General features: G+C 42.0%; 1 protein-coding gene and 1 pseudogene across 2 annotated transcripts; both read left to right on the top strand.

The window, feature by feature from the left end:
* Positions 1–11977: 11977 nt before the first annotated feature.
* Positions 11978–18257, top strand: LOC308265018 (transcriptional coactivator YAP1-like; annotated as a pseudogene). Its single transcript has 3 exons — positions 11978–12011; positions 16798–17489; positions 17580–18257. The product of its transcript is annotated as a transcriptional coactivator YAP1-like (transcript).
* A 5570-nt stretch (positions 18258–23827) lies between these two features.
* On the top strand, positions 23828–24826 carry LOC308265017 (olfactory receptor 14I1-like; the record flags this gene model as incomplete). The annotated part of the gene is made up of 1 exon (XM_080698648.1): positions 23828–24826. One exon carries the CDS (start codon positions 23828–23830, stop codon positions 24824–24826), a length of 999 nt encoding a protein of 332 aa, XP_080554774.1.
* Between the last annotated feature and the right edge of the window lie 1460 nt (positions 24827–26286).

The raw sequence follows: 26286 nt of genomic DNA, 5'->3' as shown, positions 1-26286 counted from the left end.
GTGTCACATCGAAATTATTCCGGGTCATCCTGGAGATAGAGCAGACTCTCATCCCTTTCACGCTGGATGTCACATGGCAAGTGTTCTGGGTCATCCTAGAGATAGCGCTGACCCTCACCCCTTTCAGGCTGTGTGTCACATCGCAAGCATTCTGGGTCATCCTAGAAATAGTGCTGACCCTCATTCATTTCAGGCTGGGTGCCACATCGCAAGTGTTCCAGGTCATCCTAGATATAGCGCCGACCCTCATCCATTTCAGGCTGGGTGTCACATCACAAGAGTTCTAATCATTCTGGAAATAGCGCCAATCCTCATCCCTTTAAGGCTGGGTGTCAAAAGCAAGTATTCAGGGGCTCCTGGAGATAGCGCCGACCCTCATTTCTTTCAGGCTGGGAGTCACATTGCAAGTGTTCTGGGTCATCCTAGAGATAGCGCCAACAATAGCCCCTTTCAGGATGGGTGTCACATAGCAACTGTTCCAGGTCATCCTGGAGATAGTGACGACCTTCATCCCTTTCAGGCTGGTTGTCCCCTCACAAGTGTTCTGGTCATCCTGGAGATAGCACCGACCCTCATCACTTTCAGGTTAAGTGTCTCATGAAAAGTGTTCCGGGTCATCCTGGAGATAGCGACAATTTCATCTTGTTCAGGATGGTGTCACATCGAAAGCATTCCGGGTCATTCAAGAGATAGCGCCGACTCTCACCCCTTTCAGGCTGGGTGGCACATCAAAAGTGTTCCGGGTCATCCTGGATTTAGCGACGACTCTCATTTCTTTCAGGCTGGGTATCACTTTGAAAGTGACCCGGGTCATCCTAGAGGTCGAGACGACCCTCACCCCTTTCAGGTTGGGTGTCACATTGAAATCAGTCCAGATCATCCTAGAGATAGCACCGACCCTCATCCCTTTCAGACTGGGTGTCACATCACAAGCGTTCCGGGTCATTCACGAGATAGCGCTGACACTCATCCCTTTCAGGCTGGGTGTCACATCACAAGTGTTCTGGGTTTTACAAGAGATAGTGAAGAACCTCTCACTTTCTGGCTAGGTGTCACATCTAAAGCATTTTGGGTCATCCTGGAGATAGCATTGAACCTCATTTCTTTCAGCCTGGATATCATATCGCAAGTGTTCCAAAATATCCCAGAGATAGCGCCGACCTTTACCCCATTCTGACTAGGTTTCACATCACAAATGTTCTGGGTCATCCTGGATATAGCATTTACGCTCATCCCTTTCAGGCTGGGTGTCACAACACAAGTGTTCTGGGTCATCCTAGAGATAGCGCTGACCCTCACCCTTTCCAGGCTGGGCATCACATCGCAAGTGTTCAGGGTCTTCCTGGATATAGTGAAGACCTCATCCCTTTCAGGCTGGGTGTCAAAAGCAAGTGTTCAGGGGTTCCTGGAGGTAGCGCCAACCCTCATTTCTTTCAGGCTGGGAGTCCCATTGCAAGTGTTCCGGGTCATCCTAGAGATAGCGCCAACCCTAGCCCCTTTCAGGATGGGTATCACATCGCTAGTGTTCCGGGTCATCCTGGAGATAGCGACGACCTTCATCCCTTTCAGGCTGGTTGTCCCCTCACAAGTGTTCTGGTCATCCTGGAGATAGCATCGACCCTCATCCATTTCAGGTTACGTGTCACATGAAAAATATTCCGGGTCATCCTGGAGATAGCAACGAATTTCATCTTGTTCAGGATGGTGTCACATAGAAAGCATTCCGAGTCATTCAAGAGATAGCACCGACTCTCATCCCTTTCAGGTTGGGTGACACATTAAAAGTGTTCCGGGTCATCCTGGATATAGCGACGACTCTCATCCCTTCAGGCTAGGTGTCACATTAAAAGCGTTCCAGGTCATCCTGGATATAGTGCCAACTCTCATCCCTTTTAGGCTATGTGTCAAAAGCAAGTATTCAGGGGTGCCTGGAGATAGCGCCGACCCTCACTTCTTTCAGGCTGGGAGTCACATTGCAAGTGTTCCGGGTCATCCTAGAGATAGCACCAACCCTAGCCCCTTTCAGGGTGGGTGTCACATCGCAAGTGTTCTGGGTCATCTTGGAGATAGCGACAACCCTCATTCCTTTCAGGCTGGTTGTCCCATCACAAGTGTTCTGGTCATTCTGGGGATAGCACGGACCCTCATCCCTTTCAGGCTGGATTTCACATTGAAAGCGTTCCGGGTCATCCTGGATATAGCGCCGACTCTCGTCCCTTTCAGGCTGGGTGTCAAAAGCAAGTATTCAGGGGTTCCTGGAGATAGCGCCGACTCTCATTTCTTTCAGGCTGGGAGTCACATTGCAAGTGTTCCGGGTCATCCTAGAGATAGCGCAAACCCTAGCCCCTTTCAGGCTGCGTGTCACATCGCAATTGTTCTGGGTCATCTTGGAGATAGCGACGACCCTCATTCCTTTTAGGCTGGTTGTCCCCTCACAAGTGTTCTGGTCATTCTGGGGATAGCACCGACCCTCATCACTTTCAGGTTAAGTGTCTCATGAAAAGTGTTTCGGGTCATCCTGGAGATAGCGACAATTTCATCTCATTCAGGATGGTGTCACATCGAAAGCATTCCGGGTCATTCAAGAGATAGCGGCGACTCTCACCCCTTTCAGGCTGGGTGTCACATCAAAAGTGTTCCGGTCATCCTGGACATAGCGCCGACTCTCATCCCTTTCAGGCTAGGTGGCACATCAAAAGTGTTCCGGGTCATCCTGGATTTAGCGACGACTCTCATTTCTTTCAGGCTGGGTGTTACATCGCAATTGTTCCAGGTCATCCTAGAGATAGGGCTGACCCTCATCCCTTTCAGCCTGGGTATCATATCACAAGTGTTCTGAAATATCCCAGAGATAGTGCCGACCCTCATCCCATTCTGGCTAGGTGTCACATCGCAAATGTTCCGGGTCATCCTAGATATAGTACCGACCCTCATCCATTTCAGGCTGGGTGTCACATCACAAGAGTTCTAGTCATTCTGGACATAGCGCCAATCCTCATCCCTTTAAGGCTGGGTGTCAAAAGCAAGTATTCAGGGGCTCCTGGAGATAGCGCCAACCCTAGCCCCTTTCAGGATGGGTGTCACATCGCTAGTGTTCCGGGTCATCCTGGAGATAGCGACGACCTTCATACCTTTCAGGCTGGTTGTCCCCTCACAAGTGTTCTGGTCATCCTGGAGATAGCACCGACCCTCATCTCTTTCAGGTTACATGTCACATGAAAAGTGTTCCAGGTCATCCTGGAGATAGCAACGAATTTCATCTTGTTCAGGATGGTGTCACATCGAAAGCATTCCGGGTCATTCAAGAGATAGCACCGACTCTCATCCCTTTCAGGCTGGGTGTCACATCCAAAGCGTTCCTGGTCATCCTGGATATAGCCAGGACTCTCATCCCTTTCAGGCTGGGTGTCACATCGAAAGTGACCCGGGTCATCCAGAGGTCGAGACGACCCTCACCCTTTTCAAGCTGGGTGTCACATTGAAATCAGTCCAGGTCATCCTAGAGATAGCGCTGACCTGCACCCCTTTCAGGCTGGGTGTCACATCGCAGGCATTCCGGGTCATTCTAGAAATAGTGCCGACCCCCACCCCTTTCAGCCTGGGTTGTCACATCACGAGTGTTTTGGTCATACTGGATATAGTGCTGACACTCATTCCTTTCAAGTTGCGTGTTACATCACAAGTGTTCCGGGTCATCCTGTAGATAGCGATGAATTTCATCTTTTTAGGCTGGGTGTCACATCGAAAGCGTTCTGGGTCATCCAAGAGATAGCGCTGACTGTCATCCATTTCAGGCTGGGTGTCACATTAAAAGTGTTCCGGGTCATCATAGATATAGCGCCGACCCTCACCCGTTTCAGGCTGTGTTTCAAATCACAAGCGTTCTCGGTCATCCTAGAAATAGTTCTGACCCTCACCCCTTTCAGGCTTGGTGTCACATCGCAAGCATTCTGGGTCATCTTAGAAATAGTGCTGACCCTCATCCATTTCAGGCTGGGTGTCACATCGCAAGAGTTCGGGTCATCCTGGAGGTAGAGAGGACCCTCATCCCTTTCAGGCTGGGTGTCACATCACAAGTGTTCTGGGCCATCCTGGAGATAGTGCGGATCCTCACCCCTTACAGGCTGGGTGTCACATCACAAGCGTTCTGGGTCATGCTGGAGATAGCACCATCCCTCAACCCTTTTAGATGGTTTTCACATCACAAGTGTTCCAGTCATTTCGGAAATAGCCCTGACCCTCATTCATTTCAGGCTCGGTATTGCATCGCAAGCGTTCTGGGTCATGTTGGAAATAGTACCGACCCTCACCCCTTTTAGGCTGGGTGTCACATCACAAGCGTTCCGAGTCATGCTGGAGATAGCACTGACCCTCATCCCTTTCAGGCTGGGTGTCACATGGCAAGTGTTCCGGGTCATCCTAGAGAAAGCCCCCACCCTCATAGCGCCGACTCTCACCCCTTTTAGGCTGGGTGTTACATCATAAGCGTTCTGGGTCATTTACGAGATAGCACTGACCCTCATCCCTTTCAGGCTGGGTGTCTCATCCCAAGCATTCTGGGCCATCCTGGAGATAGGGCTGACCCTCATAACTTTCAGGCTACATGTCACATCACAAGTGTTCCGGGTAATCCTGGATATAGCACCAAACCTCACCCCTTACAGGCTGGGTGTCACATCACAAGCGTTCCGTGTCATGCTAGAAATAGCCCCAACCCTCACCCCTTACAGGCTGGGTGTCATATCACAGTTGTTCTGGGTCATTAGGGAAATAGCGCTTACCTTCATCCCTTTCAGGCTGGGTGTCACATCGCAAGTTTTCGGGGTCATCCTAGAGATAGCCGCGACCCTGATTCCTTTCAGGCTGGGTGTCACATCGCAAGTGTTCCTGGTCATCCTAGAGATAGTGGCGACCCTCACCCCTTTAGGGCTGGGTGTCACATCACAAGTGTTCCGGGTCATCCTAGAGATAGCGCCCACCCTCATCCCTTTCAGGCTGTGTGTCACATGGCAAGTGTTTCAGGTCATCCTGGAGATAGCACCAACACTCATTCCTTTCAGGCTGGGTGTCACATTGCAATTATTTCAGGTTATCCTAGAGATAGTGCTGACCCTACTCCCTTTAAACCTGGGTATAATATCACAAGTGTTCAGGGTCATCCTGGAGATAGCACTGACTCTCATTCCTTTCAGGCTGGGTGTCACATTGCAAGTGTTGAGGGACATCCTGGAGATAGCGCTGACCCTCACCCCTTTTAGGCTGGGTGTCACATCACAAGTGTTCAGGGTTATCCTAGAGATATCGGCACCCTCACCCCTTTCAGACTGGGTGTCACATTACAAGTATTCCAGGTCATCCAGGAGATATCGCTGACACTCACCCCTTTCAGGCTGGGCATCACATCACAAGTGTTCCAGGTCATCCTGGAGATAGCGCTGACCCTCATCCCTTTCTGGCTGGGTGTCATGCCACCGCCCTTTCTCGGCATGTACACGTGTGAAAAATGCTTGTATGATTGGCAAATCCTTCACGGAGGCAAGCCCCTAGAAGGAAGCGTCATCTCTGGCAAAATTACTCCTTGCTCTTAGATTTCTACACTAATAAGCTCCAATGATGTAAAACTGTGGAAGAAGCTGAGCCTGTGAAAGATAAATTTCCCAGTAAAATGTCTGAGCCCTCAGACTTTCTCTGCCCTACTCTAAGTTGTAATCTAGGTGCTGTGAAAGAATTTAGGTAGGGGAGGGGATGCGAAGTTCCTCCCTATCTTTGACCTTCATTCTAATCATTACAATAGAGTGGAGGGCTAGGAGAAATCTTGACCTTTGCACCTAGTAATGGCACTGCCTGGAGACAGGGCAACACCACCTGGTTAAAATAGTTATGACAGAACAAAAGACAGATATAATAAAAACTTCATGTTGTTTTTTGAGCCCTGTTTGCTAAAATATATTTTAAGTCTTTAATAGGGTGAAGTGTTCAGACAGCAAATGGTATTGCAGACAAAATCTGGCAGACATTCATCAAAATCCTCTAAATCATCATAAATGTACACAACACAGATTTCCCTATGCCAACTACATGTATGAAAGCTGGAATCTCTGACTTCATCCCCATTCAGCTCAAAGGAGGTTGCTAAATAGAGAAGGACATTGGACTAAGCCCTAGGAATAAAAGGTTCTGAAAGGGTTAAAGAAAACTCTTAAAGACTGAATTCTTCAAGTGATTTTGGGTGTGACTTTTTTTCTTCTGGAATTTGCTCACTAAAAGCCTCTGCAGCTGCAAGGCCAAGGCAAGGCCAAAGGGGCTGACTTAAAGCACAAGACCCACCTGCAGGGTCATGGGACTGATTTCAATCACAAAGACCTGTGATGTCACAGGCCTTACTTTTGTCTTGTTCAGGGTTGGTGATTTACATGTATATTTCACTATTTTTTGGTGTTTACACTTTTCTACTAGGGAATCACGGGGAAATAGGGAAATATAAAAAATCTTGAGCAGACTCAGTGCCTGGATTTATTGTGCCAGAACTGAGCAAGCCCGTCGCAGTGTCACATCGCAAGTGTTCCGGGTCTTTCTAGAGATATCACTGACCCTCATCCCTTTCGGGTTGGGTGTCACATCACAAGTGTTCTGGGTCATCCAGATAAAAACTTTCTCAAGAACATCCCAAAGGCACAAGAAACTAAAAGATGAATCAATATGTGAGATTCCATTAAACTCAAGAGCCTTGGTAAAGCAAAGAAAACTATCAAGAACCTCAATTTAGAGCCAACAGAATTGGAGATTTTGCCAACTACTCCTTCAATAGAAGACAAATATTGAGAATATACAGAGAACTCAAGAAACTCAGCACTAAGAAAACAAATAACCCAATCAAAAAATGGGCATGTGAATTAAGTAGACACTGCATGAAAGAAGAAATTCAAATGGCAAATAATTGTATGAAAAAATGTTCAACATCATTAGCAATCAGAGAGATGCAAATCAAAACTACCCTGAGATTTCACCTAATACCAAATAAAATGGAAATCATTCCAAAGACAAACAACAACAAATGATGGCAAGGATGTGGAGAAGTGGGAATTCTAATACATTGTTGGTGGGATTGCAAATTAGTGCAACCACTTTGGAAAACTGTATGGAGAAGCTGGGCATGGTGGTGCATGCTTGTAATCCCAATGTTTGGGAAGCTGAGACAGGAGGATTTCACAGGTTCGAAACCAGCCTCAGTTCCTTAGTGAGACTCTCAGCAACTTAGTAAGACGTTGTTTCCAAAAAAAGTATAAAATAGGCCTGGGAGTGTAGCCCGGAGATAAAAAGCCCCTGGATCTCACCTCCAGTATCAGAAAAAAAATAAAAACAAACAAACAAACGAAAAACAGTATGTAGGATCCTCAGTAGAATGGGAATGAACTTACCATATGATCCAGCAATACCACTGCATGGTATCTACCCAAAGGAAATGAAACCAAACTGCCAATATAATGTATGCATATCTATGTTCCTAGCTGCACAATTCACCATTGCCAAACTATGGAACCAGCGAAGATGTCCATCAACAGATGAATGGATTACAAAACTATGGGATACACACACAATGAAAATCTATTCAGTCATAAAGAAAAACACAATTATGTCATTTACAGGGAAATGGATGGAACTGGAGGACATTATGCTAAGTGAGATTAGTCAGTCACAGAAAATAAGAAATTGGATGCTCTCCCTAATATTCAGAAGCTAGAGAGAAAATGGGTCATAGGAGGAAGACTAGATGAAGAAGGAGATACTATAGAGCAAATAAGGCAACCTAACTGAGAGATGATAGGGGCGAAGAGGGAAATTCTCTGATGCACATGATGTACATTAACAAACATCAATCACTAAGCCAGACATAAGAAGGAGGAAGGGGGAGGAAATAGGGTGATAATTGGGTAAAGGCTAATTGGGTAATGTGTGTATGTATGTCTCTAGCATCTTTTTTTTTAATTTTTTAATTTTTAATTGGTGCACTGTATTCATACATCATAGTGGGATACATACTTTTGTAGACATACATGCACACATTGCCCAGTCAGCCCCCACCCGATCCCCACCCCATTCTCTCCCTATCCCTCCCTCCCATGCTTTGCTTAGTGATTGACATCTAGTATTATAGCAATTTATCAAAAATTAAAAATGATAATCTCACATAACAGTTTCATTTGTCTGATACGAAGCTTTTGATGACTTAAAGATAACATTTCAATATTTCTTTTTGCTTTCTTTCTTACTAGAGAATCTATTTTTTCTATTTTTTAGGTGAAACTATCATATATTTATATATTTATTTTTCAGAAAAAAAATCTATCCTAATATGGAATATGGACTCTAGGTACCCAAAACGATCTTGAAAAAGAACAAAGCTAGAAGATGTATATTTTCTGATTTCAAACCATATAAAGCTACATTAATTGAAATAGTGTAGTACTATTCTAAAGGCAGATATATAAACCATTGGAGTTAAATAAAAGCCTAGAGCTAAATTCTTCCCTATATTGTCAAGTTATTTTTGACAAGGTTTCCACGAACATTTGGTGGTGGAAATAATAATCTTTTAACTAAATATTGTTGAAAAATAATAATTACATGGAAAAGAATAAAATTGGACCCTTACCTAATCCCATATACAAATATTAACTCAAAATAGATAAAAGACCTAAATATAAATCTTAAGACTATAAACTTTTAGGAGAAAATCTGGGTCATAAAACCTCACAACATTGAAATTGGCAGTGATTTCTTGGTTATGATTTCAATGGCACAGGCAACAGAAGAGTATACAAACTCCCTAAAAAATAAAAAACATATTGTATATCCAAAGACAATGTAAACAGAGTCAACAGTTACTAATAGAATGGGATAAAATATTTCCAAATGCTATATCTGAAGGTATATTAATTTTCCAACTAGAAATCCTAAAAATTAACAACAATAAAGGCAAACAATACCCTTTAGAGATAGGTAAAAGACTAACATAAATAATGAATCTCCACAGATAACCAATCTTAGTTGTCTGTTGGATGGAAAATCTTGTTTCTCTAGTTCTGATGTGTGTTACCTATTTCTTCTTTGTAGTTAATCTCTTTGAGTATTTTCTCTAGTGCTGGTTTTGAAGACATAAATTCCTTCAGTTTCTGTTTGTCATGGAAGCTTCTTATTTCTCCATCTAATTTGATAGAAAGTTTTGCTGGGTAGGAAATTTTTGGCTGGAAGTTGTTTTCTTTCAAAATTGGGAATATGTTACTCCAAGCCCTTCTGGCTCTCATAACTTGGTTTGGGAAGTCTGGAGTGATTCTAATTGGTTTGCCTTTGAATGTCACTTGGCCCTTTGCTTTTGTTGCCTTTAAGATTCTCTGCCTGGCTTCCACATTGGTCATTTTGACAATTATGTGGCGTGGGGATCCTCTTCTCCGATCCTGTCTAAAGGGAGTTCTATAAGTTTCCTGGACCTGCGTATCGACCTCTTGCTCTATGTCTGGAAATTTTTCTGCTATTACTTCCTTGAAGAGATTGTTGATCCCTTTGGTTTCACTTTCTTTTCCCTCCTCTATTCCAATTATTCTTAGGTTAGCTCTCTTAAAATGGGCCCATATTTCTTCAATATCAGATTCCTGCTGTCGGATATTTTTTCCTAGATTAGAAACTATGCGTTCATTTTTGGAATGTTCATCTTCTAAGAGCGAGATTCTATTCTCCATGTGTTCTAATCGGTTGTTTGTGCTTTGAATTGAGGCCTTTACTTCATTAATTGCATCCTTTATCTCTTTTTGGCTCTCTCTGAGTTCTTTTCGAAGCACCTCTATTATTTCTACAGTTATTTTCCTGATTTGATCTTCTAGAAATCTCTGATTTTCTGTTTTATCGGGTTCTGATGTTGTGGGGTTGTGAGCATTCATTGCTCCAGTATTATTCCTCTTTCCCATGATTTCGGAAGTTTGTGCCTTCTCTGGGTTCTTCCCTTGGGTCACTATGACTTCACTTAAGGTGCTCTGGATCTCGAGTCAGTAGTATCTCAGACCCCACTACTCCTTTACTGGGTTGTATCACAGAGTCTCCGACCCAGAGAGTCGATAGAGGCTGCTTTAGACTATGGGGGGTGCCAGGTTGCACGTTCTCCTATGGTGTGATATCACTGCCACCGCCCCTCTCCCACTGGGTCAAGTCCCAGTGAGTACAGTACTGGGATTTCTCCGCTGTGGCCCACAATTTGACTCACTGTTCTTGAGTACGCAGATGTAGCTGTACTGAATTCGGCGAATTCAGTGCTGTTGCCGCCGGTGGCAATATGGCGCCGCTGCTACGCCCTCGGCTATGGGGCTGGCATTTTTTTTTTCTTGGTTTTGATTTCCACTCTGAATCCCTGCAGCGTGTGCTGAGCTCAGCCACTGGGAGCTTTAGATGCCCTGTGCATCGAGAAATCCCGCCTGGCTGTTCCGCAGCGGCTCCCCTTGGCTTGCTGTGGCCGTCCCGTGAATTCGCCGGTGCCGCCGGCAGTTAGGCACTGCTGCTGCGTCCTTGGGCGTGAAGCAGCGTCCTCGGGCGTGAGGATCTCCTCTGTGGCTCTGTTCTCAGTCCGCTTTCTCTCTGGAGCCTGGTGATTTTTTTTGTTTCTCTGGTGATGTTGTTTTCTGGCTTTGAAAGGCGCTGATTTTGTGGTAATGGAGATTTGTTGTTAGCGGGGCTCTTAAGCCCCGCTTTTCTCGGTCGCCATCTTCTCGGAAGTCTTTCTAGCATCTTTTATAGCATGAAGATATATGACTACAATGCACCAATAAAAATTTTAAAAAATTATTACATTTGGTGAGATCCATTATTCATGCATTCTTTTGGTCTTTAATGTGGGAAAGATGAAATTTGGAAGAGATGAAAAATGTGATGGTTGTTTTCACTGAGTCATTAGTTTTTTTGAAACTTTGGATACAATAGGGAAATAGGCTGTTGCCCTATGAAGTTAACTGGATGCACACCTGCCTGTTTTCATGTAGTACAATGGATAGGCATTGTAGTAAAAGCAAAGCAACTAATGACTATCTCTCTAGTTCATTAAATGTCTGGATTTCTGTTTTTATTAAAATTTTTTCTGTGAAATATGAAATTTTATTTATTTATTTATTTATTTATTTATTTATTTATTGTGGTATTGGAGATGGAACCCAGGGGCATTCTACTTCCGAGCTTCACTGCCAGTCCTATTTTTTTATTATTATTTATTTTGAAACAAGGTCTCACTGAGTTGCAAAGGGCCTCACTAAGTAGCTGAGGCTGTCCTCTAATCACGATCCTTCTGTCTCAGCCTTCCAAATGCTGAGATTACAAGCGCATGCTACCATGCCTGGTGAAATATGAAAATCTGAATCCTTTGAAATTTTTTTGAATGTTGTCTTTTTTTCTACTGTCTCAATTAAAATCTCTATCTCTAATGCTCACATTCTCCCCAGGAACTCAATGCTGAGATTACAAGCGCATGCTACCATGCCTGGTGAAATATGAAAATCTGAATCCTTTGAAATTTTTTTGAATGTTGTCTTTTTTTCTACTGTCTCAATTAAAATCTCTATCTCTAATGCTCACATTCTCCCCAGGAACTCATTATTCTCCATTCCAGAGTCTGTTCTCTGTTTCAGCAAGGAATATGCCATTTCTCCAGGGGAAGATCTGCATCTCCTGAGATCCTGGCCTCCCAGGGTTGTCTCTGCAAACCAATTGGTCCAGGCTTCAGGGCCCAGTGTCCCCAGGAAACTCGCCTTCATATATTACACATCAGCTATTTTTTGTCTCTGAGTTTACATGTTAAATGGGATCATTTTTTCAGTAATAAAGAGAGGAAGGTATCAAAACCATTCCTTTCTTTCATTTTTTCAGAACATACATAAATGTTAAGAAACTACATTTTCATTCATTAACTATTACTGCTCTTGGATTTCTCAGACTTCCGGCAATGAAGAAACAGAATTTATCTGCACAAAGTTTAGGTGAGCAATCATTTCAAATTCTATTTGGGAAAAACATCAAGATGGATGTTACAGTGATTAATAGTATTCCTAGCCGTTGTTTCATATTTCATCAAGAAAGCCAGCAAACAAAATAATTTAGCACATATGGGTTTTTGGGGGGGGATTCTTACCATTTTGGCCATTTTGTGAGGGATCTATTTTTAGTATAGAACTAAAAAGGAAGCAGCTTGCTGTGGGATGTATTATTTTGGGCTCAGCTTTGATCTCTCTCCCTGGAGATGAGCTAAATGAAGGGTTTGTTTTAGAGGCCAGTGCACTCGAACATGGCACCCTGATGGGTTAGGGGACCTCTTGCCCATCAGATGAAAATTATTTCAGAGCTGGTAGATAGCACAAAACATCTTGTTTTGTGTTATTTTACATTCAAGGTGGTTGAAATTAAAATTTTTTTGTAGCTTCCCCAATTTAAAATAGTGCAGTAGTATCAGAACACAAGGAGAATTCGGGTTTCCTTTAGTCTCAGCATACCACAAGGATCTCCTTGGGATCCTTTGTTTATTAGCTTGATGAACTCGTGTGTGTGTGTGTGTGTGTGTGTGTGTGTGTGTAATGTTAAGGCATGTGGAGAGGGAGAATTTTGAGTTGGGATGCTGTTTTGAAGTAAAATTGTAGACAGTGCATCCAGAAGGAGAAAATAGTCACACATGAGTAGAAAAGTCCAAGAGTTATGTTCAGCCCAAGCCATACATCTGCAATACCGTGGTTAAATTGTTACCTTTTCAGAAATCACTATACTTACTTCTGAATAAAACAAAAAGGATTTTGAAATTGTTATGTGGATTATAACAATATAAACTATGGGACATGTACACAATGGAATTTTATTCAGCCATAAAAAAGAACAAACTTATGCCATTTGCTGGAAAATGGATGGAACTAGAGAACATTATGCTAAGTGAGATTAGTTAGTCACAAAAAGTGAAAAATAGTATGTTCTCCCTAATATGTGGAAGCTAGGGGGAAAAAGGTCAGATGAAGAACCCTAGACAAAGAAGGGTAATGGAGCCAGATGGAGCCCGGTGTTAGGCCCCAAAACTGTAATGGTTGTGGCCCCACTGTTGGGCTATAAAACTCTAATGGAACCCAAACTCTAAGAATGTGAGATTGCAAGCATGGGTTCTTGTTCTTGGCTAGTTTATAAAAATTAGCCAGAATGATTAGCTCCAAATGTAAGCAATTTTTATTATTACAAAGGCATAAGAAAAGACAAAATTAAAGCACTACATCAGAGAGAGAGAGAGAGAGAGAGAGAGAGAGAGAGAGAGAGAGAGAGATAGTGGAGTACCTTGAAAGTAAGACACTGACATTTTTGGATATAGAACAGTTTTTCTAAAGATTCATTATCTTCCATCTTGCTTAACCAACAGTCTTCCTGACCCAAATAGGTGTGGGCCCACTTATTATCTCTAGTACAAGCCTTCTTTTCTTTTTTTTTTTTATGGGTCTGAAGATGGAACCCAGGGGCATTCGACCTCCAAGCTACACCCCCTGCCCTATTTTTTACTTTTTATTTTAAAACAGGATCTCACTAAGTTGCAGAGGGCCTAAGTAGCTGAAGCTGTCTCAGCCTCTGGAATGCTGGGATTATAAGAGTGTGCCACATCTGGCAAGGTACAAGCCTTTTGAAATGATTATGAGGATTTACTATCTCTCATTGTGCTTGACCAAAAACCTTCCTGTCTCCAGTGCAAGTTTTTATTAAGACCAAGATGTGTTACTTGGTTTACAAAGTCAGCCGTCACATGGTATCTGCCCCTTTGAGGAAAGCCTGTACCATTCTCCTGCATCCTTGGGTAGGTTTAGCCTGTCTGCTAAAAGTTTTTTTATTATGTAAACTTGTCTTTAAAATATGAAGGCCCTAGGCCGGGCGTGGTGGCGCACAGCTTGGGAGGCAGAGACAGGAGGATCACTCAGGTTCGAAGCCAGCCATGCACGCTGGCTTAGGAGACCCTGTTTCCAAATAAAAATGTAAAAATAGGTCTGGGAGTGTGTCCCAGAGGTAGAAGAGCTTCCAGGAACCCGAGTACCACCAAAAAAAAAAAAAAAAAAGGAAAAAAATATGAAGGCCCTGGAATACAACTCTTTTGTATACTTGCTAATCACTTTTGGTACTAGGAACTCTGCCTCCTCCCTCCCTGCCTAAGTGTCTGTGTAGCATTTTAATTAATACCAAAGCAATTTTCCAATACCAGCACATTCCCCATCAAGAAGGAAAAACCATAGATGAGCGAATAAAGTGACCTAACTGAGGGAATGGGAGGGAGGAAGAGGGAAACTTCCTAATGTACATGATGCACATTCACAAACATATCAAAGTCAATCACTAAGCCAAACATGAGGAGGGAGGGAGAAGAGAATGGGTGGGAATTGGGGAAGGGCTAAATGAGTGATGCATGCATGTATGCCTCTACCATCCTGTATTCAGTTAAGATGTATGACTACAGCGCGCCAATAAAAAAATAATCATTTTTCTAGAACAGTTACCCCAAATAGCTATTGTACCCTGTTGCTCTGACTTTAAATAATCTTGGAAAAGACAGCAAAACCCTGACAAGCCAATGTGTTATCCCCTGACCCCACATTCTGGGTCATGTCCACACTGCAGTCCTGCCCCAAATACCACATGGTTAACACAGAGTAGTATGCAAGGGTGTATTGGCCAAGGTATAGAACATCATTGTATTTTGTATAAATTCATTTTTGTTCCTGACAGGAAGAGTTCTGCAGTGCCATCTATTTGTTCCTTGGATGATGTGTGAATTTACAATAGATTAAATAACAAGAAACATTTCTATCTAATTCAATTAAAATAAATTATATATATGTATATATTTGTATATATATATATGTGTGTATATATATATATATATATCAGTTAAAAATAATATACCTAAAATTTGCAAGTTATATATAACAATAGTATATGTGTGTATTGGAAGGGTTATGTGCCCTTAACAGATTTGTTAATTACCAAATATTTGTTAATGAATGATCAACCAATTTGCCTAGTATTTTGTTTGGTACATTGCATGTAAGTATTTATATATATTGCAATGATAATACATTTATATCTCTGTACATTTGTCTTGGATGATCTCAATTTTACATTTTTTATAATTCAAAGAAAATATTCAGCCAGGCGTGGTGGCGCACACTTGTAATTCCCGCAATTGGGAGGCTGAGACAGGAGGATCACACAGTTTCGAAGCCAGCCTCAGCTACTTAGTGAGGCTCTCAGCAACTTAGTGAGACCCTGTTCGCAAATAAAATATAAAATAGGTCTGGGAGTATAGCCCGGAGGTAGAAAAGCCTCTGGGTTCCACCCCCAGTACCACCACCAGACACACACACAAAATCATTTAACAATGACTTCTCAGTAAACAGCAATGAGTAATCATATATAAACCACATGTAAATTCCACAATGTTTTTGTCCTTTTAGAACCATGGAAATGTGGCTATGAGGATTGAGGAAATAAGATGATTTCTTATCCCCTAGATAACAGAGTATGAGGAATTTGTCATGTGCAGCTGTATGAAATTTTATAGCTCTTCCAGCAGGTAACTGAGAGAAGGTATCCTAGAGCCAATTCAGTCTGCAAAGTTGTGTAACCTTTTGCCTTGCTATAAGGGGGAGCTACAGGTCTTGGTTGTTTAGTTGAAATACCTTAAATTCAAACCAACAGACAACAATTTTACTACTAGTTTCACTAAATTATATTAGTAATAACATGGCATAACAAAAATTCAATTTTATTTTTTATATATTTTTTGGTGCTGGGGATAGAACCCAGGGGCATTCTACCTCTGAGCTACTGTTGTAACCTATTCGGGCGAGAATAACTGTCCATAACCAATTATTAGTCCGTCAAGCCACACTTTATTACAGGTTCAAACCTGGACCCAAACGCATGTGTCTCCACATGAGCGGCAAGGGCAAAGATTGCCCTTTGGGGAGAATTTTTATGCAGTTGTACAACATTTTGCAAGTCATCATTGATGACGCTTTTTGAATTTACAGCTTCCATCCAATAAGGTAACTTGTACAGCCGGTTTTTTAAGATAACAGGGTCACAAGAGAGAAGTTCACTTGAGAGAGGGTCTCTTATCTAAGGTATGTGACCTTGGGTTGGGCAGATGCTCTCAGGTAGGGCGGATGCCCTTAGCTTTTCCAGGAATTCTCCTATAAGCCTTTTCCTGCTTAGATGCCTGCCTGTGACTTATAATTATTATACACAATATTATTGATCAACATTATTAGTTTAAGCAATTTCTTAGCAACTGCACCACACTGCACTCTCATAGCACTTTGTTATAAAACTTTAACCTAAAATTTTAAAAACAACATTACAACCCCAGCCCTATTTTTTATTTTATTTATTTATTTATTATTTATTTATTTTGTGGGTCTGGGGATGGAACTCAGAGGGCATTTGACCTCTGAGCCACACCACCTGCCCTATTTTTATTCTTTATTTTGAAACAGGATCTCACTAAGTTGCAGAGGGCTTCACTAAGTAGCTGAGGCTGTCCCTGAACCAGTATCCTCTTGTCTCAGCCTCCTGAATGCTGGGATTACAAACCTGCTGCACCACAGGAGGCCTTTATTCTTTATTTTGAAATAGGGCCTCATTGAATTGCAAAATACCTCACCAGGCGTTGGGGCTCAGGCTCTGGGAGGGGGCTGGCAGCTGCTGGCCAGGCCTCCAGCAGCACAGTGCCACCCTAGCATCTTGGACTTCCAGTGGGCATCGGTCAGAGCCTTTGTATCGCAGAAGGCAGCAGCTGCTGCAGCCATGGATTCTGGGCCACTGCCTCCTACACCCCAACCCCTGCAGGGGCAGCTGCCCACGCAGGCCCCCCAGAACTAGGACCAGGGCAAGGGCCCTCTGTCTGCACCCAGGCAGCCCCCCTCCACTCTGGTGGCCACCAGATCGTGCACATCCAGGGGACTCAGAGACCTACCTGGAGGCAGTCTTCAATGCAGTCATGAACCCTAAGATGGCCATGTGCCGCAGACCGTGCCCATGCAGCTCCGGAAGCTGCCCAACTGGTTCTTTAAGCTGCCGGAGCCCAAGTCCCACTCCTGACAGGCCAGTACTGATGCAGGCACTGTGGGAGCCCTGACTCCACAGCATGTTGGAGGCAATCTTCTCCAGCATCCCTGCAGCTGGGAGCCGTTTCTCCTGGGTCACTGACTCCCACCAGAGTAGTCTCACAGCACATCTTCGACAGTCTTCTTTTGAGATATCTGATGATGTACCTCTGCCAGCAGGCTGGGAGATGGCCAAGACATCTTCTGGTCAGAGGTATTTCTTAAATCATGTTGATCAGACAACAAAAAGGCAGGACCCAAGGAAGGCCACGCTGTCTCAGATGAATATGGAAGCCCCCACCTGCCCACCAGTGTAGCAGAACCTGATGAACTCACCCTCAGGTCCTCTTCCTGATAGATGAGAACAAGCCATGACTCAGGATGAAGAAATTTACTGTATAAATGATAAGAACAAGACCACATCTTGGCTAGACCCAAGGCTTGACTCTCATTTTGCCATGAACCAGAGAATCAGTCAAAGTGCTCCAGTGAAACAGCCCCATCCGTGGCCCCCCAGAGCCTGCAGGGAGGTGTCATGGGTGGTGGCAACTCTAACCAGCAACAACAGATGCCTGCAACAACTGCAGATGGAGAGAGAGACTGTGTCTGAAACAGCAAGGACTGTTTCGGCAGGAATTAGCTCTCTGTAGCCAGTTGCCAACACTGGAGCAGGATGGTGGGACTCAAAATCCAGTATCTTCTCCTGGGATGTCTCAGGAATTGAGAACAATGACAACCAGTGGTTCAGATCCATTTCTTAATAGTGGCACCTATCATTCTCAAGAGGAAAGTACAGACAATAGACTAAGCATGAGCAGCTACAGTGTCCCTCGGACCCCAGATGGCTGTTGATGAAATCAACAGTTGGATACAGGTGATACTATCAACCAGAGCACCCTGCCCTCACAACAGAACTGTTTCCAAGACTACCTTAAAGCCATTCTTGGGACAAATGTGGACCTTGGAACAATGGAAGGAAATGGAATGAACATAGGAGAAGAGCTGATGCCCAGTATACAGGAAGATCTGAGTTCTGACAACCTGAATGACAGGAAGTCTGTTTTGGCCACCACCAAGTTAGATAAAGAAAGCTTTCTTACATGGTTTTAGAGCCCTCAGGTAGATTGAATTCTAAATCTGTGAAGGATTTAAAGAGATCAGACCTGTATACATGAAATTTCCAAATCAGCCAGCTGCGGTTTTCTGGCTAACACAGAAAACGATGAACAAACATCCAGCAGGATCCTCTCATCCACTGTTTTGCTCTTCTTGGTCCATCGCTGCTGTTAATATATTGCTGACCTCTTCCACAGTTGGCCCTAAAGAACCTCACACAAAAATCCCCGCAAAAAAAACAAAACCTTTCTTTGGCTATTATAACTACTGTTCTTTTGGGGGGCTGGGGAAAGTGAGCCTGTTTGGATGATGGATATCATCCCTTTTTCCCAATTAGATGTTCATGGATCATTTTAACAGAATATTCAGACTTGGAAGTCAAATGCTTCAAGTCACAGTATTTCATTTGTTCAAGCAGGTGTTTCTTCAGCTGCCTTTGGCCATTGGAAAAGCACGTCTTGGTCTGACAAGCCAAAAATGTTGTATCTGATATTAAATACTTAATGCTGATCTGAAGAGATTGCTGAAACCCAGGCTGAAGACTGTTTTACCTTCAGTGGTCTCCCCGCCCCACGCTGCCCCAGTGTGATCATTAGTCACATAGTGACCATGATTTTATTTTTGGAGCTTATAAGACATGAGACAATTTCCACAAAAATATTTTAATTATTACCACATACTCTAGAGTAGGTTTGGGTGGATATTTTTGTGGGTGTTTTTTATTTTTTTTATTTTTGTTGGTTGGTGGGTTTTGTTGGAACTTGGGCAAACTGCGATTTAGTGGATCTGTTTGTAGTTGTAGCTTGAGATAGTTAAAGTTCTCTAGGTAAAATTTATATTTTGTGTTTTTTACCATCTTATTTAAATATTGATTATTCTCTCTCCTTCGCTCTATTCCTCCCATCTCTCTCTCCACACACACACACACACACACACGTGCGCGCGCGCGCACACACACACACACACACACACACACTTAAAATGTTTAAAATAGTGTGATAGCAGAATGTATCTTGTTTTCCCCTCTAGGTTTCCCTACTTTCCAATTTATTTTTTAAATGGTAGTTTTGAATGTATATATTTAGAATACATGGCTAATAGTTTATATCTCAAAGTAGTTTAAATCTGCTTGGGTCAATCTATACATGTTTGAGGTAGTTTAGTATTCTAGAAAGGGCTATTAACATGAAGAGCACATACAGGAGTACTCTTTGTCCTCTGCATGCATGATAAATACTATTTGATGAGTTGAAAAGAAGCAAACAAGCCGCAGCTTTATACTCCCCCATGGACTAGACTGCATGTGTCTTGATGGGAAGCCTCTGAGTAGGTTCATGTTTGCATGACTGAAGTGAGCTTCATAGCTGCTCACCTTCCTACATCTTTGGGAAGTACATTCTGGTATTTTAGTAATGAATTTGTAATGAATACATTGAAAACTAGATTGAAATATTGCTTATAAGATTGTTCTTAAAAGACGTGCTCTGCTTTTGTATGCTGAAAATTGATGCTGGGTGCTATGTAGAATACTGTAAGGTCATGAGTTAGCTGGTAATGTGATCAGGTTAAGAAATGTATATTGGTAGTTGAATTTAGCAAAGAAATAGAGATAATCATAAATATACCTTTATTTTGACAGGAAGAGATATAACTAGAGTATGTGCCTACTGGAGTAATAATGGTTTCCAAAGGGTATTTTTTAAAGGAACAAAATGAGCTGGGCGTGGTGGCGCACGCTTGTAATCCCCGCATTTGGGAGGCTGAGACAGGAGGATCACACAGGTTCGAAGCCAGCCTCAGCTACTTAGTGAGGCTCTCAGCAACTTAGTGAGACCCTGTTTCCAAATAAAAATATAAAATAGGTCTGGAAGTATAGCCCAGAAGTAGAAGGCCTCTGGGTTCCACCCCCAGTACCACCAAAAAGCCAAAACAAAACAAATAAAGAAACAAAATTATCATGAATTAAATCTTTGATATAAATTATGAAGTAATAGTTTGTTGTGAATTATAGTAGCACCAGTTAGCACCTCTATGATTTAAAGGTCTTTCAGTGCTTCTAGAATCAGCCCTTATTTTCAAGAGTTTATAACATAAAATTTCATTTCCTGGCTAAAGCTGCTATAGAAAACTTCAGCTTGAGAAGGTAGATTCTTTTTTTTCAATTACAAAATCTGGATGTGTTGGCCCTTCAATTTGGAGGAGTGCAAAAGTGAAAGAAGTTTTAAGTACTTTCAGTGCTCATAAAAATGCAGTCACTATATTGTATATAGTGATTCATGGATCAATCATTTGTAATAATTTACTCTAAGGCTTTTATTTAAAAAAAAAGCAGAAAGATTTAATGTTGAATTAAGTCTGAGGAGAAATCACCACTGTGCGGATGCAGAGTTTTAGAACAATAATAAAATTCTACCTAGAATGCAAAATTGAGCATTTGGATAATTAAACATATTTTTGTTTTTAATGTGTGGAAGATCATAGCTACTTAGGAGTGCCTACAATTTGCGAGTAAGAATAAAATAAGTTTGCATCTTATATATCAGCAGAGTAGCATTAGCTTGGGAGAGGGTGGGAAGGTGGGAGTGGGTCGTGAAGAGTTAGTGGGACCTTGATAGAAGACTTATAAACTTCTTTTTCTTCAGTAAAGATACGTTTTGCATCTTACTATCATTAAAAGGCAGTTGTTCCTAAAATTTCAATCACTTAAGTACACCCACAAAACAAGAATATGTAGTCTTCTTTTCTGCTTGACTTTAATTTACCCAGTTATGCCTCAGTGTTGTAACAGCATTGTGCAGAGCTCTTTGATCTTATCAGACCCTTTTTACTGACCTGAAAGAGACCTAAGAGTCTTTTTTTCCCCTTGAGTCTGAATGATATAGCCTTGGTGCGCTCTTTTTCAATTTTTGTTCTTGTTACTAATGTAAACGTGTTTCCTCTTCTTGGTTGTATTGGGTAGCATAAGAATAAGAAAATGGTTATCCTTGAATTACTTTTACAATAAACCAATTTTATAATCTTTAAACTCATCAACTTTGTACAATTGTGTTCTTTTCAGGTAGGGATTTTTAGATCTGCTTATGATTGATGGAGCACATTGATTTGGCGTTTCTGATCTTTCAAAGCACTACTTGTTGTAATAACTCATTTTTAAATACAGTGCCTTAGAAAAAGAAAAAAATACAAAAGTGACTATGATACAAATAATGTCGCTGTTTTAAGTACTCATATTAAGTAGATGTGTTCTATATGTGACATGGAAAAAGACAAAAATAACAGTTGTTAATTGTATAATTCAGAATTCATACCAGTCAGTGTTGAAATTCAAACAACGCGAAAGTGGGAGGCAGTACCCAGTGATCGATGATTTTATAACTTTGGTACATGTGAAAAATGTGTTCTCAGATGGATTTTATCTTTATAAGCATGTTTTTAAATAAGAATTATGGGTATGTCTATTTTAACATTTGTTTTCTGTAACTTGAAAAAGTATTTGCTACATGTTAAATGTTTCATATTAAAAATCCCAGGGGCTCTTCTACCTCTGGGCTATACTCCCAGACCTATTTTTATACTTGGAAACAGGGTCTCACTAAGTTGCTGAGAGCCTCATTAAGTAGCTGTGGCTGACTTTGAGCCTGTGCAATCCTTCTGTCTCAGCTTCCTAAGCGCTGGGATTACAAGTGTGAGCCACTACACCTGGCTAGAGATTTTCTTAATGCACTCTTTATGTATGTATGTATGTATATATATATTCAATATTATCTTTTGTTCTGTTTTAGGTGTAAGTGAATGCTCATGTTAGGTACTTACATAAATTTTTACATTACTTTTTCTCATGTAACACCTTTTTCTTTGTTTATGTGGTTCAAGTATATTCTTAAACTCTTTAAAAAAAAAGACCTCACTATGTAGCTGAGGCTGTCTGTGAACTGCGATCATCCTGTCTCAGCCTCCTTAATGCTGGGATTACAAGCATACATCACCACGCCCTGCTTTCCAAAATTCAACTTTAAATCACTATAGATTGTCAAATTAGTATGGATACAAAATAGAATAGTATAACAAAGCCAGGCATGGTGGTGCATGCTTGTAATCCCAGCATTCAGATTGGAGTGTTTCAATCTGAAATAAAGTAAGTCATGTACTCTAGTGAGGAAAGTTAGGTATCTAAGCATACTGGAACAAATATCCTCAGGTAAACCATTAAAACAACAAAGCAAAACACCTTGAACCTGGGCAGGATGGTCCCTGTAATCCCAGCTACCAAGAAAGCTGAGGTAGGAGGATCACATATTTCAGGCCAGCCTGGGAAATTTAGCAAGACCTTGTCTCAAAATAAAAAAATTTTAAAAGATTGGGGGTGGGGGCAGTTATAGCTCAGTGGTAGAATATCCCTGGGTTCAGTCCCCAGTACTACAAAAGAAAAACAAGCAAAAAGCAACTCATCCTGGACATAAACTGACTTTATTTTAATGCTGGCACAGCCTCTGGCTTTTTAAGTGACTTTGGGCAGGTTAACTGATGTTGCTATGCCATTAGCCTCTTCTGTAGAATGAGAAAAACACATTTTAATTCATCGTGACTTTGTGAATATTAACTGAATTATGTATATACAGTATAAATAACAGCACCCAGTCACTGGGCGTGATGGTGCACACTTGTAGTCCCCGCACTTGGGAGGCAGAGGCAGGAGGATCACATGGGTTTGAAGCCAGCCACACTGGCTTAAGAGACCCTGTTTCCAAGTAAATATTAAAAAAATATTTAAAAAATAGGTCTGGGAGTGTAGCCCGGAGGTAGAAGGGTTTCCAGGAACTCCAGTACCACCAAAATAAACAAGTAAATAAAATAAATAAATAAATAAATAAATAAATAAATAAATAAATAAACAACAGCACCAGCACAGAGAGCTTGGGGCAGGAAAGTCCCCTCGACAGGAAAATAACGGTGTTGTTACTATTACTACCACTTTGCCTTGTACATTTCCTCTCTCCAAATCAGAATCCTCAACAGTGTGCTTTAAAGCTATAGTGAATATTTTTTCATATCTTTAATAGTAAATTCTCATTTTAACATCACTTTTAATGAAAGATATTTTAACTACTTGCTAGAGAGGGCTAGTTTGCCCATAAACACACTTTTATGGTTAAAAAAAAAACCTTATGCATTTTTATTTAAGGCAAATTGTTAGCCTTATCCTCAAAATCCTTATTTAATTATTTTCCTTGGGAATCTGAGAATCTATTTTAACAAACACATATGTTTATTTGATAGACAAGTTCTTAATCTCATGTTTGGTAAGTTCTGCATAGTAGATGACCAATGCTAATAAAAAAATTGGAAATTTCTCAATTCTTATTCTTAGTCATCTCTGTTCCAAAAATATGTCCACATTAAGGGGAAGAAATCTATTTCCACCCCATTTACTTAAGCAGTGTGGAAAATTCAACACACTCGATTTAAGGGAATACTACTTCTACAAACTCATACTAATTTCTCTTTGTCTCATTTTAAATTGTATGTTTTCCCCTTAACAATCAGAAGATAGATTTTCCTGCCAGATGAACAATCTCACAGAAGTGGCAGAATTCCTCCTCATGGGATTCTCTGATGCCCCGGAGCTACAGATCCTGCAAGCAGGGCTGTTTTTGCTGGTTTACCTGGCGGCGCTTGTGGGGAACCTCCTCATCATTACGGTCATTACTCTGGATCACTATCTGCACACACCCATGTATTTCTTCCTGAAGAACCTCTCCTTTTTGGATTTGTGCTACATCTCAGTCACTCTGCCCCAGTCCATCCACAGCTCCCTGAGGCACAGCACCTCCATCTCTTATCTTGGCTGTGTGGCTCAAGTCTATTTCTTCTTTGCTTTTGCATCTGCTGAGCTGGTCTTTCTCACAGTCATGTCTTATGACCGCTATATTGCCATTTGCCACCCCCTCCAGTATGGAGCCATGATAACCTTGAGAAAATGCCACCAGATGGCAGTCATTGCCTGGCTCAGCTGCTTTTCCTATGCAGCGGTCCACACTGGCAACATGTTTTGGGAGCACATTTCAAGGTCCAACAGGATCCACCAGTTCTTCTGTGACATCCCCCATGTGCTGGCCCTCGTGTCCTGTGAGGTTTTCTTCGTAGAATTTGTGACCTTGGCTCTGAGCTCAGGCTTGTTGCTGGGATGCTTTGTTTTCATGAGCATCTCATATTTCCAGATCTTCTCCACAGTGTTCAGAATCCCCTCGGTAGAGAGCCGAGCAAAAGCCTTCTCCACCTGCACCCCACAGCTGGCCATCATTGTGCTCTTCCTGACCACAGGATTTTTTGCTGCCTTGGGACCAACTGCAAAAGGCCCATCCATCCAAGACCTGGTGATAGCTTTGGCATACACAGTTCTGCCTCCCTTCCTGAATCCCATCATATATAGTCTCAGGAATAAGGAGATCAAAGCAGCTATATGGAGACTATATGGGAAGGTATATTTTCTGCCAAAGTCGATGTCTCATTCTTTGCTTAGAAGATCTGTAACAAGACACCAAATGAGCATGATTACTTTATGACAAAATAATGAGGAAAAAATGTCCATGAAGTGACAAAAGGATATAGAAAATATTGTTGAGATGGGAGAAAGAAATTATACCATGTTATTGATGGGGAATATGCTGGTATTGGAAAATTGCTTTGGAATTAATTTCAGATGTAAAAAATAGTCAGGGCCTGGGTGCTGCTCAGACACTCAGGCAGGGAGAGGGAGGCGGAGATCCCAGCACCAAAAGTGATTAGCAGGTACATGAAAGAGTTGTGGCCCAGGGCCTTCATGTTTTAAAGAAGAACGTCTTGGGCTTGTACTGGAGACAGGGTGGGTCCACACCTATATAAAGAAGGCTTTTGGTCAAGCAGGATGTTAGATAGTAAATCCTCATAATCATATCAAAAAGGCTTGTGCCGGGGATAATGGGTGGATCCACACCTATGTCAGGAAGATAATGAATCTTTATAAAAACTGTTCTATATCCAAAAACATCAGTGTCTTACTTTCAAGGCAGTCCCTATGTCCCTCTTTGATATAGTGTTTTAATAATTCTGTTCCTGCTTGCTGCTTTATAATAATGAAAATTGCTTAAGCTTACAGTACTATAGTTCTGGCTAATTTTTCTACACTAGTTGAGAACAAGAAGCCATGGCCCCATCTCACACTGTTACAGTTTGGGCGCCCAAACATGGAGTTCCATTACAGTTTTGGTGTGGCTTTGTTACAGTTTTGGAGCCCAATAATGGGGCTCCATCTGACGCCACTGCATCTTGAAGGTTAGTAATCCTCCCCAAAACGTGATCGAATCCTGGAAGATGACTGGTTAACTGGTGACAACAGGCCCTCCACAATAGTGAAGACCATTCTGCCACTGTTTAGTTAAGGCAGACTCTCCAGGGGAGGGGAAAATTCCCCTTTAAATAGAGTAGAGCAGACAAGAAGGGACTTTGAACCTCCTCCCAGCTTACTAAAAGAGCTCAGTGGTAGCCAGTCGCGATCTGGGATCCACACCCTTCAGGGCTAAGAACATTTCTGCCTATTGCCTATGTAAGTGGAGCAGTGCCAGTCAGTGCTTGGTCCTTATTGAGGTTTCAAGGAAACCAATTATTGTCTAGTGAGGCTTCAAATGAGTGCCCATCTATTTTGACCCCATCAAAGGTGGGATACTCTTTAAAAAAAAAATACTCATAGCCCATCTCTAGAGAACCCTAAACCACAATACGCCTCTCCCACTGCAGGTTATAGAGACAGACTATAGGACTGTAAGCCAGGCAAGTCTACTAGCTTCTAGCAGCAGTGCCCTGCAAACACTGCCATTAGCAACTGCAGTCAGTAGACAGATACTGCCCCTGTATGCACCGAAAAGCCCTCAGGATAGAAACTGGAAAGGAAGGGCACTAGTGGGTGACCATTTCAGACCTCTTGTCAGCCTTGGATTTTTATCCCTACCAAAATTGTGGCACATTCTCAGGGAGGCAAATTAATGAG

Source organism: Muscardinus avellanarius (genome assembly GCF_963383645.1).
Source record: "Muscardinus avellanarius genome assembly, chromosome: 7".
Taxonomy (NCBI): domain Eukaryota; kingdom Metazoa; phylum Chordata; class Mammalia; order Rodentia; family Gliridae; genus Muscardinus; species Muscardinus avellanarius.
Note: the sequence above shows the minus strand (reverse complement) of the source record. Positions and strands in the feature narration are given on the sequence as shown.